We start from the raw sequence: 17,697 nt of genomic DNA, 5'->3' as shown, positions 1-17,697 counted from the left end.
TTAAAATTACATCAAAGAAATCCTAATGTTGGAAACTCCTCCCATGATTATGTTATTTTACTGACCCCTCATTCCTCTGAACAATGAAACATCAAACTAACCCTTACACACAAATTCATACATTGACAGAGAAAACAGAAAACCTTCATTAACTGAACAAATGAGCAAATGTGAGTTAACACACACATGAACCAGCCCCTCACATTTTGCACATATTAATTACATGTTGAGTTAAGTAAACCCGAAATTATTCCAGGTGGATCATGATAAATATCATGTATGTTGCTTAGATTTTTCGTACATTTAAATATTTTGGAAAAGTAGTCCTGAGACCCAAGTTGGTAGTCAAAACCATCTGTAATACAGTGAAAGGAACGACCGTAACATGTCAAGTTCTGGTGTGTAAACTCTAATCTTCTCAGTCATAGGTTACAAGTTCACAACTGAGTTTTTTTTTAATCCGTTAATAGTCTATTGTGTGGGATTAGGAAATAAGTTTGTATTATGACGTTGCTTGGCGTTTTTGTTGCGACTTAATAGTCAATATTCATAAATATTTCATGTGCCTTGAAAAGAAAGTGTATACTGTTTTATTAGAATACAAAGTTCAGTATGTAACTATAAGATAACACTCTTTTCTGTTTATATATTCTAAATCCTTATTTGTATTTTTCTTCTTGATCTGTTTTGACCAGAGTGGTTTATTAAAGTTACCCATTGTTAGTGGGTCTGTCTGTCTCTCCTTGTCAATATTTTGTGGTTTCTTTCTTACGAAGGTTGCACCTGTGTTTTGGGGGACATAAATTCATATCTATTATAATTTCATTGGGAATTGTAGCTGTTAGCATTAAAAATATCTTTTTTCATTGTTTTGTTGTTCACATAATGTTCCTGGCCTGAATCTTAAGTTGTCAAATATCAAGATCATAATGCTTGCCTTTTTGATTTGCATGTGCTGGGCATAATTTCACTTCTCTTCATTTTTTAGCCTTTCTGAATTATTTAGTTATAAATATACATATATTTATTTTTTGATGTGTTTTTAATTTTCAGTGACTAAACTTCCCCTACCTTAACCTGTGTGCCAATATATAGTTGCTCATATATAATATAGTAAGGAAGGTATTTAACTGTATGTTTAGGTGAATTATTTTTAAAAGGAAATTTTTTCTTTAAAATCATAATTATAATCATTGTGTTTGTAAATTCAATCTTTCTGTTCTGGGTTTCTTTCAAAGTCAGATGTATTTGTGTAAATTACACTGAAAAAAGTATAATTATCTGTGTGAAAGTTATTTTGGCATAAGGAATTTTAAATTTCTGATATGTTCTCTACTTATGGAGCAATATGTATGCTTACATTCAAAGTAAAATTTTACACTGTTGCTCATTTAGAGCGTGTGCTAGAAAACAGTGGCAAATGTGATCCCAGAGTTAGGGTCCTAATCAAGGGAGACTCACTAAGCTCTATTTTATGAGTATAAATGTTTACCTAAGCTGCAAGGTGAGGTCCATTTTGGGCAGTAAAGGACTATGGGCAATAAAGGACGTTTTGCAGTGCTGGTTTATGGAAAACATTCAACAGACAGTGGCTGTTTTACACAAAGTGCCATGCATTGTTTGAAACTATTTGGTCATTTATACACTATGCTTAACATAAACACTATCTGGGATGTGCCAGTCTTTTCTTCTTCCTCCTTTATCCCACACCCTAGATTTTGTCACCTGCCAAAGTCAAGTAAATCTTTTTTTTTTTTTAAGTAAGTCTACTTTTTTCTTTTCTTTTTTTTTTTTTTTGGCCACACCATGTGGCATGTGGGGTCTTAGTTCCCCAACCAGGGATCAAACCCACGTTCTCTTCAGGAGAAGTGCAGAGCCTTAACCACTGGACCGCCATGGAAGTCCCCAAGTAAATCTTATCTAAATAGTTGAGATAATCCCTGAGTCGTACCTGTGTGGTCCAGTCAACGCATCTCTCCAAAAACAGAAGTGAAATACAGTATCGCTAGATTAAAAGGTCTACAGTGACAGTCATGTTTGCATTTAAAGATTTTATTCCAGAAGCATAGTCTTAATATTCATCTTCCCCTGCCCATAAAAGCAGGTGCCATACTGACTTAGGCAAAAACACTTGCTGACAGTTTAACTTATGCAACTCTTGTCAGGGAGGCCCACTGACTTAGGCACTTAGGTTGTTAAACTTGTAGAAGTAGGTGTGCTTGAGATGCACCATTGGTGGATTGGGTGTCAGATTAATTTTTCCAATAGGAAAGCCTTTCTCTACATAGCCTAAGTACAAAATCTATAGAATTCTGGCATTTTATTGTCTGCCACCTGGTTAAGCTGCCTGAAAAGAGAGGATAGTATAAATGAATACGATTCCTAAATTACACGACGTTATAAAACTACAATTTTCTTCCTTTCCAGGGCGTACAGCATTTTAATTGCTTGGTAATAAACTGTAAACTCTTCAAGGACAAGAAGCATGTCTATCAGGGCTGAGAGGAGTGTCTGGGCCAGACTTAGGACTCTGAGAATATTTGTTCAATGAATGGATGAAAGTGTTTTCAAGAAGATACTCTGTTTTCTTCATAGATGAATACAAATGTTTTGTATTCTTTAGGTAATCCAAAATTGCTTCAAGTATTATTCAAGAGCTTGGGTGTTTCCCAAACCCTAACCCAATGTGTCTTCTGGCTAGTTTCCTGCTGAAAGGTGTGCCTGTGCACCTGTGACCAGGAGCTCAAGCGTGTTTGGTGCTGGGATGTGTAAGGAACGCAAATGTAGTGTTTCCTGTCATCTAATTGTTGTCGGACCCAAGTCCATGTGCCGAACAAACCGAAACATTGGAGTTTGAGCAGAGAAAGTTTTGTTACAGGGTCAAGCAAGGAGAATGCGTCGCTCGTGCTCAAAAAGCTCTGATGGTTTGGGAGGAAGAGTTTCTATAGGCAAAATCTGGGGGGAGGGCTGCCGGGTGTGTGATCCTCCTCTGATTGGTTGGTGGGGAGATAACCAGGTGGGGCTCCAGGAATGTCCATCATCAGCCTTGTGGTTCCAACCAGTCTGGGGTCCCTGTAGTTGTGCTCAGCCTTAAGTCACCATCCTCCACTGGGTGGGGCCCCAGTCCCTGTAGAAGAGCTCAGAGTTCCGTGTGTGTCAGATTGTTAAGTACATCTCTTGAGGAGGAACTGGGACCCTGCCCGTCGCTGCGCCAGCTGTACTTCTGTTTCCCGACTGCCTTTCCTTTGTTCTCTCACTTTCATTAGTAACTCAGGGAAGGTCTCGGAGGCTGAAGCCTTTCTCCTACAGACAAGAAACGGGGGACACGGAAAGGCTTTTGTACCCGGGAGGGCCCCGCAGGGTCCTGCTTGGTTTCATTTTCAAGTGTGAAATATTCAGATGAAGATGGTCCCAAGTGCCTTTCTCTCTCTGAGAAATGTTAGTTTTAATAAATTGTTGGGATTTGTTCAGTTAAGCCAAGCAAAGCCAACAAAATTTTAAAAGTTGCTTGACTGCATCTTTAGGAAAGTTTTGTTAAGTCATACATTTGGACAGTTTTTAGAGTAACTCCTGGGTGAGCAGATTCTCAGGCAGGTGTCCGCGCATCGTGTTTCCGTATAAAGGGCCTCTGCGTGTGACCCTTGGCTCCACTGCCATCATGTGGTACAGCGGCATGCCCGCAGCCGACGTTTCTGTGCTTTACTGAGTTTCAAGTAAAAATTTAGAGATAACAGTTCTAGGCCTTTCTACCAAACTGGTGTTTTTTCTTTCTTTTTTCTTTTTATATCCCCTGGCAGGACAGTGAAAGACAGAACTAGAAACTCCTGAATGAGTAAACACTGACCATTTTCATCCCCCAAAGAATGCAGATGTGAAGCGGAAGAGGAGACCTCTCCCCCAGAAACAGCTTTCTCTTACCCTTTAGGACTCAGTGCCAGATTCCCTCATCATCACATGGGCCGTTATGCTCGTGGTACTGTGTGAGCAGCACTGCTACCCGTGCTGGTATTTGCCTTTTGCTTTCTTGGGTGTTGCTGCCTCTGTGGATTTATGGAACTGATAATGCAAATATGTGGCTTCTAGTGAGTCTTTCTTAAGCTTGGCTGTTACGTCTTCTCTCCGAAGGTTCAGTAATAACTTTTGGGTTTTGCACTGTAATCTTTTCAACTTTCTACTAAATGTGGAACGCTCTGGCGTAAGCTGATGATACCTAAGACACATGCTTGCTATCACACTCTTCAAAATCTCCTTGGAGGGACAGAGCACATACATACAAAAGAGGGAATATCTGAAATGTATCAGGTGACTTGTATTAAAGGGTAGAATCAAGAGGCTGGGAAGGTCAGGATGAGCTATGGAAGTTAGGGAGTGTTTCAGAGATTACTTAAGCTGGAGCTTTAAAACACTGTTTTCTTAGAGATAGCAGTTTGTCCACATTATCTACACTTTTCAGCTTCTCCTCAATTCTAGGTGATCATGGGAAACTACTCTAGCCAGAGAGACATAAGGAGACATCTGCTAAGAATAGGCATTACACATGCCTTCTTGTTGCTTCCTTTCTTCCTTCTTCATTTTGCCTGGAATGTGAGAGTGATCGATGGAGCCATGGCTGCCATTTTTCCACTTGAGGAAAAGACCATTAAAAAAATGTTGGCCCTAACCTGTTTGTAGACCCTGAATCAGTACCAACCTATCTCAGTTTTGTTTGTCATTATTTTTACAGCTGAAAACAATTTTTAACCAGTACAGATATATTTAACACTTTTGCCATATGGTCAAGTGACTAGCTGTCAAGAATTGATTGATATTTTAAATATCTCATCACTACATTAAACAAATGGCTGACATCACTCTCTATATGAACTTAAAATGAGCCAAACTTTTAAGCTGGTTGGGGGGAGGAGAAGGAGGGGCAGGACTAAGTTATAAACAAACATGAATGAATGATATTTCCCCTCATCTAGTCCCTGTGTCTTTCATTTCTCACGTGTGAAGCCAATTAAGGGAAAATTATGTGGTAAAGTAGTAGCAGAGTTGCTTTCCATTGAGATTTCCTGTGGATGGTTAAAAAATGACATTTCATGGATTAGGACTTTTTGAGGAATTGCTTAGGACCATGTGACATTTATAAAAATATTCTTTGGCACATAACATTGCATGAGATAAAATATGAGAAACCTCAGTATATTTACAAGTAACATTTCATGTAGGGAAAACTTGTAGAAATAATACTATGTTTTAAAATAATAAAGTCAGAGGTTAATCGTATCTTTTATGAGTTTTGACTTGAGCATGAATGATTTTATTGTGTTTCTTTTCCTTGTTCTGAAAATGAAACCTTGTGTTAAGTGGACCACTAGCATTTCCTCCATAGTTTCCTGTCGATCCCTTGGTGTATCTCCCAAGGAATATAGAAATATTGGATTATTAGCTAATGAATTCCAAAGTTAGAGAACTTTGGATTCACTCTAAGAGTCTCCTTAAGGGCTAGACTCTGCATGAATGTAATCTAAAAATGGTAATTCCATGCATGAAGATGATATCTTTATTTTAGTTTTATGTATTTTGTTACATTATTTTTAGCCATATTACCTCTAGTGAAAATCATTTGTTAATCCCTTTTAATTAGCTTTTGAAATTTAGTCATAGCTGGGCTATGGTTTACTGCTTTGAAACATTAAACAGTTTGTGGTATGTTTGCCTTATATGGTCTAAAGAGTAAAAAGTATTTGATTGCAAATCTTAATTCTTAGATTTAAACTTGAGACCTAATGTTTTTAGAGATTGAGATAGTGGAATATTATTAGGCTAGAAGTATTATATTCTAGTTGATACGATATTTTTTTGGTGAATCTGGACTCACTTCCCATCTCCAGACAGAAATGCTAAATTATCTTGGTGAGATTTCTTATCCATCCTGTGTTTCAGTATTGAATTTGGCTTTCTTAATTCTTACTTGGGATTTTGCCAGAAATGTGTCATGTACTTTAAGCTTTGAGGAAAAAAGCATTGTGAAATGCCACAATTATCAAAGTAAGTCTAACCACTTTTTGATTATCCATTCTGTGATTTTTCTCCCAGAAATCTTTAATCCCACAACAGCTTCAGTGACTACTTGGCACATATTTGATCAGAGCAAATTCACCTCGTTTCCAGCTAATTTGTGCACAACTAATGCAAAATGCTTTTGGTTAACCTACACCTAAATTAAGTAATAAAACACACCAATTCCAAAATTCAACACGTTTCCCAGGCCAAAATACGCACTTAAGAACACATGTCCAGTTTTTGATTATCCATTCCACTTCTTCCTTGTATAAGCAGGGCAGTTTGTATATTAAAGATGGGTTTTTAAGGATGCATCTGTGCCAATCTCAATACCATAATCAAAGAATTTTCCTTTGATTATAACAATTTAAAAAGTTGCAACAGGAAATGCACCTGCTGTTTCCATATTAGTCTACCAGTTTAGGGATTAGATTTAACCTTTGTCAAACGTCTTTACATAAATTGGCAGATATTTACATTTATTGGTGTAAAACCAGGATGTGTGGGCTTCCCTGGTGGCGCAGTGGTTGAGAGTCCGCCTGCCGATGCAGGCAAGGGACACGGGTTCGTGCCCCGGTCCGGGAGGATCCCACATGCCACGGAGCGGCTGGGCCCGTGAGCCATGGCCGCTGAGCCTGTGCGTTCGGAGCCTGTGCTCCACAACGGGAGAGGCCACAACAGTGAGAGGCCCGCGTACCACAAACAAACAAACAAAAAACAGGATGTGGCAGTAACATGAGTGATTTGCCTATTTTTCTGGTATTAAGCAGATTTTTCAAATTCATTCAGGTGAGTCATGAAAGAGACAGACTCACAGTTTCTCTGTGACCATTGGCCCCTCTTCCTGGGATTTTGTATTTGTGGAGCGTGTGAAAGCTTTGACACTTGACACCTGACCCATTGAAATGCCAGCTTGGCCTGGGGGGTGGCCCGACAGGAGGCTGCAGTGAAGGCAGAGCCCCCACCCTCTGCCTGCCGGGTATGAACTCCACTCTGTGGAAGGTCACTATTGTTTGAGGTGGTTGGAGCTTTTCACAGCTGGCTTATGGCAATTTATATTCTTTCTTTTGTCTTTTTTGCGCAGCTGTGGTGAACTTGGACAATTCCGTGGTTGACCTGGAGACCCTTCAAGCTCTCTATGAGAATGTGAGTAACAGGGAAATTTTATGTGTGAGGATGTAACAACATACACGTCCAGGCTCGTTGCTTCCATGTCCTCTGAGGAAATTTGCTCCAGGGGCACTGAATTTACATAACTATGGGTTTGTAAAAATAATTTCTAGGAAAATATTGAATAAATGTGTGGTCTCATAGTTTTAAAATAGGGAGGGTGGGAGGGAGGGAGACACAAGAGGGCAGAGATATGGGAACATATGTATAACTGTTTCACTTTGTTATAAAGCAGAAGCTAACACACCACTGTAAAGCAATTATACTCCAATAAAGATGTAAAAAAAAATTGTGATTCAAACCATGTTGTACATGAGGTCTTTCAGATTCCCTCTTTTGAAATATAATCAGTACTTAGGCGGACGCTAATTTGAGAGGAGTATAGTGTGACGTGCTGATGCATTTAATCTTCACATAGAAACTATCAGTAGCTGCTATTATTACCCATTTTGCAGATGAGGAAACTTGGCATGGAGCGTCCACACGACCTGCCCAAGGTCACATAGGCCGTGTTGGTGCTGAGCCTGGGATTTAATTCATTCTGACTCTGTTTCTCTATCTGCCGGAGTTTCATTCACTGAGTGGCAGGACATCGTGTCTTTCTTCTAGTAGCACTTTCACTTAAGAAGTTGGCAGGGAACAGGAATGAGGAGAATGACCTGGGCATGGTGCTCTCAGAAGTGCAGTCCGGGCAGGGCTGCATGAAATGGCTGTAGCTGGGGCACAGCATTAAATGACATTGGTTCACGTAGTGAGAAAGAGATTCTCTTTTCAGTGTGCTGGATTGTATCTGGGAGAAAGTCTCCGTGTGCCCCTATTTTTTTCCTTTTGTTTCTGTTCTTGCCTGTGGTCTGGCTGGTATTTAAACCTCTGTGCTCTCTGGGGCCTGGTCTTGGTTGGTCCTGGGCTTTTCTGTACCCAGTCAAGTAATTTCTGGCTCTGGAGACACGTCTCGTGGGCAGGAGTCAGACCCCCGTCCCTGACCACTCCCTTGAGGAGAGTGTGTTCCAGCTGCTTGTCCGTTCTTGGATTTGGTACTTTTTTTTTTTTTTTTTTTGGATTTGGTACTTTTAAAGCGTGCGTCCATGTGGTGTCCCTTTGAGGCTGGGATTTCTCCTGGCGTGTCACCCAGTCCATGGGTGATGTAGCGCTGGCGCCTGGTCCCCATCGTGGCTGCAGGCATGTGACTCGATCATGAGGCGGAGAGGGAGGGCGTGAGTGTTTTGTTACCTGGTACTCAGTACATGATGGAAACTGGAAAAAATGGAACCATTTGGAGGTACAGAGAGCTTTCATTTCCCTCGAGTGTTTCCTGCCAGCCCTCTCTCAACCAAGAACCAGGTGGAAGAAAGGAGGAAACACCAGGGAGAGTAATGCCTTCAACAGGTCTTAACGGTGTGATGTCAGTGTGGGTGTCAACTTGTATCTCGTGCACACATTCCATATACTGTGTACATGCGTTTATGTAGATACATAAGATACATGTCTGTATATTATATGAAGACACATGAACGTTTTATTTTAAGCTGGTATATCCATGTGCAGAAACATATACAGAAAAAATAGAGAACATTGGGGACAACTGTATTTATGAGGGAAGTTTATTTTGCAGTGATTTAGAGTATTTTATTTGGGAGTTTTTAGCCTTTCAAAGTAAATTACTTTCACAAAATATAAATTTCTGACTCTGGACAAACCAGATAGCTACCCAGAATTTCTTACTGTCATACCCCGTGAAAGGAGAACCAGTACCATATGGCACTGGTTACACTTGTGGTTTTCTTTATATTGTTGATGTCTTTAAATTTGATGGTTCAGACTTCCACTGTGTCAGGAAAACAATCACTTTTTGGTGGGAGTGGTTCACAGTGATACTAGTTTCGGTACAAATGGGCCGGATTGTTTTGATCACCATCTTTAGTAGGAGAGCTTAAAGCACCCATTACAAATAATAGATAATTGTATATGCCTTGTATACAGACAGAACTCATGCTAATTCCTGAGTAACATCCATTAAAATACAGGTCCAAAGAAGGCAGAACTATTTCTTTTGTCCACGACAACATCCCCAGCACTTAGATTTAGGTAGTATTGGGCACTTAGGAAGTATTCAGTACACATTAAATGAATATATATATATGAATTGATGAGTGGAATCTGCTGGTAGGCTTGGTTCTAAGACCTCTTTGGACTTTCTGTTATATGGTTTTCAAATACTTTTTGCCTCTTCAAACTGACTGATAGCATCATGAGTAAGGATCCATATTGAACATGTTTGTTCTATTTTTACTTCTTTGTGATAACAGGACTGAACGTGCAAAGTAATGAGTGATTCTTTTTAGGTGGGTGCGGTAGCTTACTGTAACCTGCTCTACACAAAAAGTGATGAGAAGTGGAATGGTTGAAACTTTGAAAAGGGTAAATGAAAGTTTAAAATTTTTACGTGTTTTTAGAATTCTGGGTCATTAAGGGTAGACTTCCAGGGACCTATTGGCATATAAGGGTCTTCAGTTTTCTAGAGATGAAGACTGAGACATATCTGTTACTTTCTGACTGACAGGCAACAATGGTGGATGAAGGCTTCTCCAGTTAGATGATGAATATGTTTCTAGCAAACCAAGGCACTCCCCCTAAATTAAGAGAAAATTGAGATACATATTCCCTAGTAGTGAAAAATGCATTTGTTCAAATCCCTTCATTCCAGTTGTTTAAGTTCCTAAAAGAGCCATGATCATTTAAAAATCAGGGTATATGATGTTTAGAATAGTAATAATCTAATGTTTATTATACACCAAGCACTGATCTAAGTGCGTTATATTTAATCCTCCAAGTGCCTTACCCCCGACTTAGGGGGTAGGAGGAAGAAGTACTATTGTTAGAAAAGAGGGAACTGACCCAGAGAGGTTGTCAGCTCAGCACTGGGGGTGACCCTGGTCCCCTCCTGATGACTGTGCTCTGAGGCACAGCATTTCCTGACTCTCAAGGGGAACTGGACAGGACCTTCCAGGAGGAGCAAGGACACACTGTGTGATGGAGGGAACTCGGGTGAAAAGTCAGAGGAACATGGCCCAGGTTCCAGCACCACAAGCTCATGGACACCTCCAGTGACTTATTGATGCTTCTTCAGCTTCAGTTTCCTCATTTTTAAATAAGGTTTCTAATAATTCATAAGGAGAACATCAACTTTTTGTTGGATGTAAAAAGAAGTTTCTAGGCCATTCAACACTATTATGATTTTTTTTAATAAAAATAAATGTGGGCACAGAACTTAAAATATCTAACATTGTCAAACAGCAAATAACTGTCTCTAAGGCTGGTAGGATTGAAGGTAACAAAGGTTGTGCACTATGTAAATTAAATTAAAACTGGACCTTCCCCTCGAGGGTCTGAAGATTTTGCCGAACGAAGCAGAGTAAGTACCCGTGTGTTTATAGGCAACATGAATTAACAGGGAATACATTTTTAAAACTTTTGTTAAATTTAGAATGATACCACTTTGTTTACAATCATCATTTAAAAATTTGAATTTTTTTCTTTTGAAACAGTCTCAGAGGTACAATAAAGTTGCAGGTATACTATGAAGAACAATTCTTCTGTATCATTTGCAAATAAATTGTCAACATTATGCTTGATAGTCCCTCAATACTTTAGTGTATATTTCCTACAATGTAGCACACACTTAACCACAATGCAACCAACACCATTATGAAATTGACATTGATATACTGCTGTCATCTAACCCTCAGATCCCAGTGCTTTGCTGGTTGTTCCAATAATGTCCTTTGTAGGCAGGACAGCCTTGGAGTTTTGTTGTGCTTTATATCTTCTTTTCCTTGGGCGCTTGCCTCTTTTTGATTTATATTATTGTTATGTGTGCATATGTCTTATCTTTTAACTTAACTATAAATTCCTTATCAGTAGGATTTTCATATTCCATGTTTAGCATTATGGCTTATATATAATATTAAAAATAATTACTAATTAATCAAAGAATGACCTGAGAATTCTATTTTTGCTCTTGGTGTGGTTTTATCAATGAAAGAGATTAAAATGGTGACTATCGCTATTTCAAATGCTATACTTTTTAGAACGATCACTGTAAAAAGTAATGTTGCGGGCTTCCCTGGTGGTGCAGTGGTGGAGAGTCCGCCTGCCGATGCAGGGGACACGGGTTTGTGACCCGGTCCGGGAGGATCCCACATGCCGCGGAGCGGCTGGGCCCGTGAGCCATGGCCGCTGAGCCTGCGCGTCCGGAGCCTGTGCTCCGCAACGGGAGAGGCCCCAACAGTGAGAGGCCCGGGTACCGCAAAAAAAAAAAAGTAATGTTGCTTGCTTTCTTTTTTTTTTTTTTTTTAAGGTGAAAGCAGGTTTATTTAGACAGATACATATTCCAAAGACAGAATGTGGTCCGTCTCAGAAAGTGAGAGTGGCCTCACATACATCTTTAAATAGTACAGTAGTCCATATATATATATATATATATATATCAATTACATCAAGTTTGCTAATCATGTAGTTAAAGTCTCTATCGTTACTGATTTATTTTTTTAGCAGTGGGGAAGGTTTGTTAAAATCTCACATTACAAATATGGAATCCTCAAGTCTACATTTAGTCAAATGTGGCTCTACATATTGTGAAGTTTGACTCTTTGACAAATAGAGATTTAGGATTCATATCTTCCTGTTGGATTGACAGCTTAATCATGATGATGCATTTTGTCTTCATCTCTAATGTTTATAGCCTTAAAGTGTCTGAGTAGTATAGCTATATCATCTTTCGTTTTATACAAACGTTTGTTTCTATAGTATAACATTTCTTCCCTTATATGTTTTATTTGGGTTTAATCATTTTTGTTTCCTATTTAAAAACATTACCATATATTAGCTTGTGTCTTATCCATTTAACTTTTAAAGATTGTTCCCTTAGAGATTAAAATCATTCCTGATTTATCACAGTCTTACACAAATAATTCTTAACCACTTCGTTAATAATACCAGAATATTTCACTTTTCTATTTCTAGAGGAATGATAGAACCTAGGAATACTTTAGCACTACGTATTTCTTTCACCTTTGACTTTTATCGTCATACTGCTTGATTCTACATCTATTTCAAATCCCCCCCAATTTTTTTTAAACATCGTTATTGGAGAATAATTGCTTTAAAGTGATGTGTTAGTTTCTGCTTTATAACAAAGTGAATCAGCTATACATATATTTATATCCCCATATCTCCTCCCTCTTGCATCTCCCTCCCACCCTCCCTACCCCATCCCTCTAGGTGGTCACAAAGCACCGAGCTGATCACCCTGGGCTTTGCGGCTGCTTCCCACTAGCTATCTATTTTATATTTGGCAGGATTTATAAGTCCATGCCACTCTCTCACTTTGTCCCAGGTTACCCTTCCCCCTCCCCCTATCCCCAAGTGCATTCTCTACGTCTGCATCTTTATTCCTGCCCTGCTTTTAGGTTCTTCAGAACCATTCATTTTTTTTTTCTTTTTAGATTCCATATATATGTGTTAGCATACGGTATTTCTTTTTCTCTTTCTGATTTACCTCACTCTGTATGACAGACTCTAGGTCCATCCACCTCACTACAAATAACTCAATTTCATTTCATTTTATAGCTAGGTAATATTCCATTGTATATATGTGCCACATCTTCTTTATCTATTCATCTGTCAATGGGAACTTAGGTTGCTTCCATGTCCTGGCTATTGTAAATAGAGCTGCAATGAACATTGTGGTACATGACTCTTTAGGAACTATGGTTTTCTCAGGGTATATGCCCAGTAGTGGGATTGCTGGGTCGTATGGTAGTTCTATTTGTAGTTTTTTAAGGAACCTCCATACTGCTCTCCATAGTGGCTGTATCAATTTATATTCCCACCAACAGTGCAAGAGGGTTCCCTTTTCTCCACATCCTCGCCAGCATTTATTGTTTCTAGATTTTTTGACGATGGCCATTCTGACTGGTGTGAGGTGATACCTCATTGTAGTTTTGATTTGCATTTCTCTAATGATTAGTGCTGTTGAGCTTTCTTTCATGTGTTTGTTGGCAATCTGTATATATTCTTTAGAGAAATATCTGTTTAGGTCTTCTGCCCATTTTTGGATTGGGTTATTTGTTTTTTTGATATTGAGCTACATGAGTTGCTTGTAAATTTTGGAGTTTGATCCTGTGTCAGTTGCTTCATTTGTAAATATTTTCTCCCATTCTGAGGGTTGTCTTTGCGTCTTCTTTTTGGTCTCCTTTGCGTCTTCTTTTTGGTCTCCTAAGTTTCATTAGGTCCCATCTGTTTATTTTTGTTTTTATTTCCATTTCTCTAGGAAGTGGGTCAAAAAGGATATTGTTGTGATTTATGTCATACCGTGTTCTGCCTATGTTTTCCTCTAAGAGTTTTACAGTGTCTGGCGTTACATTTAGGTCCTTAATCCATTTTGAGTTTATATCTGTGTATGGTGTTAGGGAGTTTTCTAATTTCATTCTTTTACATGTAGCTGTCCAGTTTTCCCAGCACCATATATTGAAGAGGCTGTCTTTTCTCCATTGTATATTCTTGTCTCCTTTATCAAAAATAAGATTACCATATGTACATGGGTTTATCTCTGGGCTTTCTATCCTGTTCTATTGATGTATATTTCTGTTTTTGTGCCAGTGCCATACTGTCTTCATTACTGTAGTTTTGTAGTAGAGTGTGAAGTCAGAGAGCCTGATTCCCCCAGTGCCATTTTTCTTTTTCAAGTTTGCTTTGACTATTCGGAGTCTTTTGTGATTCTATACAAATTGTGAAATTTTTTGTTCTAGTGCTGGGAAAATGCCATTGGTAATTTGATAGGGATTGCATTGAATCTGTAGATGATTGCTTTGGGTAGTAGAGTCATTTTCACAATGTTGATTCTTCCAGTCCAAGAACATGGTGTATCTCTCCATCTGTTTGTATCATCTTTAATTTCTATGGCCAGTGTCTTATAGTTTTCTGCATACAGGTCTTTTGTCTCCTTAGGTAGGTTTATTCCTAGGTATTTTATTCTTTTTGTTGCAGTGGTAAATGAGAGTGTTTCCTTAATTTGTCTTTCAGATTTTTTATCATTAGTGTATAGGAGTGCAAGAGATTTCTGTGCATTAATTTTGTATCCTGCTACTTTGCCAAATTCGTTGATCAGCTCTAGTAGTTTTCTGGTAGCATCTTTAGGACTCTTTATGTATAGTATCATGTCATCTGTAAAGAGTGACAGCTTTACTTCTTCTTTTCCGACTTGGATTCCTTTTATTTCTTCTCTGATTACTGTGGCAAAAACTTCCAAAAGTATGTTGAATAATAGTGGTGAGAGTGGGCAACCTTCTCTTGTTTCTGATTTTAGTGGAAGTGGTTTCAGTTTTTCACCATTGAGAACGATGTTGGCTGTGGGTTTGTCATATATGGCCTTTATTATGTTGAGGAAAGTTCCCTCTATGCCTACTTTCTGGAAGATTTTTGTCATAAATCGGTGTTGAATTCTGTCAAAAGTTTTTTCTGCATCTATTGAGATGATCATATGGTTTTTTTCAGTCAATTTGTTAATATGGTTTATCACATCGATTGATTTGTTAATATTGAAGAATCCTTGAATTCATAGAATAAACCCCACTTGATCATGATGTATGCTCCTTTTAATGTGCTGTTGGATTCTGTTAGCTAGTATTTTGTTGAGGATTTTTGCATCTATGTTCATCAGTGATATTGGCCTGTAATTTTCATTCTTTGTGACATCTTTGTCTGGTTTTGGTATCAGTGTGATGGTGACCTCGTAGAATGAGTCTGGGAGTGTTCCTCCCTCTGCTGTATTTTGGAAGAGTTTGAAAAGGATAGGTGTTAGCTCTTCTCTAAATGTTTGATAGAATTCACCTGTGAAGCCATGTGGTCCTGGACTTTTGTTTGTTGGAAGATTTTTAATCACAGTCTCAATTTACGTGCTTGTGATTGGTCTGTTTATATTTTCTATTTCTTCCTGGTCCGTCTAGGAAGGTTGTGCTTTTCAAAGAATTTATCCATTTCTTCCAGGTTGTCCACTTTGTTGGCATATAGTTGCTTGTAGGAATCTCTCATGATCCTTTGTATTTCTGCATTGTCAGTTGTTACTTCTCCTTTTTCATTTCTAATTCTATTGATTTGAGTCTTCTCCCTTTTTTTCTTGATGAGTCTGGCTAATTGTTTATAATTTTGTTTATCTTCTCAAGGAACCAGCTTTTAGTTTTATTGATCTTTGCTATTGTTTCCTTAATTTCTTTTTATTTCTTATCTGATCTTTATCATTTCTTTCCTTCTGCTAACTTTGGGGTTCTTTTGTTCTTCTTTCTCTAATAGCTTTAGGTTTAAAGTTAAGTTGTTTATTTGAGATTTTTCTTGTTTCTTGAGGTAGTATTGTATTGTTATAAACTTCCCTCTCAGAACTGCTTTTGCTGCATCCCTTAGGTTTTAGGTCGTCGTGTTTCATTGTCATTTGTTTCTGTTTGATTTCTTCAGTGATCTCTTAGTACTTAAGTAGTGTATTGTTTAGCCTCCATGTGTTTGTATTTTTTACATATTTTTTTCCTGTAATTGATATCTAGTCTAATAGCATTGTGGTCAGAAAACATACTTGATATGATTTCAACTTTCTTAAATTTACCGAGGCTTGATTTGTGACCCAAGATATGATCTTTCCTGAAGAATGTTCCATGAAGACTTGAGAAGAAACTGTATTGTTTTTTTGGAATGGAATGTCGTATAAATATCAATTAAGTCCATCTTGTTTAATGTATCATTTAAAGCTTGTGTTTCCTTATTTATTTTCATTTTGGATGATCTGTCCATTGGTGAAATTTAGGTGTTAAAGTCCCCTACTATGATTATGTTAGTGCTGATTTCTCCTTTTATGGCTGTTAGCATTTGCCTTATGCATTGAAGTGTTCCTATGTTGGGTGCATAAATATTTACAATTGTTATAATTTGTATATATTTATTCAGTTTATAAATATTGCTCCCTTGATCATTATGTAGTGTCCTTCTTTGTCTCTTGTAATAGTCTTTATTTTAAAGTCTATTTTATCTGATATGAGTATTGCTCCTCCAGCTCTGCTTTGATTTCCATTTGCATGGAATGTCTTTTTCCATCCCCCTCTCTTTCAGTCTGTATGTGTCCATAAGTCTGAAGTGGTTCTCTTTTGGACTGTATATATACGGGTCTTGTTTTTGTAACCATTCAGCCAGTCTCTGTCTTTTGGTTGGAGCATTTAATCCATTTACATTTAAGGTAGTTATTGATATGTATATTCCTTTTACCATTTTCTTAATTGTTTTGGGCTTGGTATTGTATGTCTTTTCCTTCTCTTGTGTTTCCTGCCTAGAAAAGTTCCTTCAACATTTGTTGTAAAGCTGGTTTGGTGGTGCTGAATTCTCTTAACTTTTGCTTGTCTGTAAAGCTTTTAATTGTTCCATCAAATCTGAATGAGATCCTTGCTGGGTAATATTGGTTGTAGGTTTTTCCCTTTCATCTCTTTAAATATGTCCTGCCACTCCCTTCTGGCTTGCAGAGTTTCTGCTGAAGATCAGCTGTTAACCTTATGGGGATTCTCTTGTATGTTATTTTACCCTTCCTGCTTTTAATATTTTTTCTTTGTATTTAATTTTTGATAGTTTAATATGTGCCTTGGCGTGTTTCTGTTTTTGATAGTTTAATATGTGCCTTGGCGTGTTTCTGTTTTTGATAGTTTAATATGTGCCTTGGCGTGTTTCTGTTTTTGATAGTTTACTGTGTGTCTTGGCATGGTTCTCCTTGGGTTTATCCTGTATGGGACTCTCTGTGCTTCCTGGACTTGATTAACTATCTTCTTTCCCATATTAGAGAAAGAAGTATTTCAAGTATTTTCAAGTATTTTCTCAGTCCCTTTCTATTTCTTTTCTTCTTCTGGGACCCCCATAATTAGAATGTTGGTGCATTTAATGTTGTCCCAAAGGTCTCTGAGACTGTCCTCAATTCTTTTCATTCTTTTTTCTTTATTCTGCTCTGTAGTAGTTATTTCTACTATTTTATCTTCCAGGTCACGTATCCGTTCTTCTGCCTCAGTTATTCTGCTATTGATTCCTTCTAGAGAATTTTTAATGTCATTTATTGTGTTGCTTTTCATTGTTTGTTTTCTCTTTAGTTCTTCTACTTATTAAACGTTTCTTGAATTTTCTCCATTCTATTTGCAAGATTTTGGGTCATCTTTACTATCATTACTCTTCACTCTTTTTCAGGTAGACTGCCTATTTCATCTTCATTTGTTTGGTCTGGTGGGTTTTTACCTTGCTCCTTCATCTGGTGTGTATTTCTCTGTTTGCTTAACTTACTGTGTTTGGGGTCTCCGTTTTGCTGGCTGCAGGTTCATAGTTCCTGTTGTTTTTGGTGTCTGCTCCCAGTGGGTAAGGCTGCTTCAGTGGGTTGTGTAGGCTTCCTGGTGGGGGCGACTGGTG

The 17,697-nt window shown here is 38.2% G+C and overlaps 1 protein-coding gene across 1 annotated transcript in view; it reads left to right on the top strand.

The window, feature by feature from the left end:
* Positions 1 to 17,697, top strand: part of FMN2 (formin 2) — a 315,362-nt gene that overhangs the window by 188,872 nt on the left and 108,793 nt on the right. The window contains exon 8 of the mRNA XM_049696985.1: positions 7,133 to 7,194. Within this exon, the coding sequence (XP_049552942.1) occupies positions 7,133 to 7,194 (62 nt within the window). The remainder of the gene's footprint in view (positions 1 to 7,132; positions 7,195 to 17,697) is intronic.

The sequence above is a fragment of the Orcinus orca genome, chromosome 14 (assembly GCF_937001465.1).
Source record: "Orcinus orca chromosome 14, mOrcOrc1.1, whole genome shotgun sequence".
Taxonomy (NCBI): Eukaryota; Metazoa; Chordata; class Mammalia; order Artiodactyla; family Delphinidae; genus Orcinus; species Orcinus orca.
The sequence above is the reverse complement of the archived record's forward strand: the minus strand, read 5'-3'. Positions and strand labels throughout refer to the sequence as shown.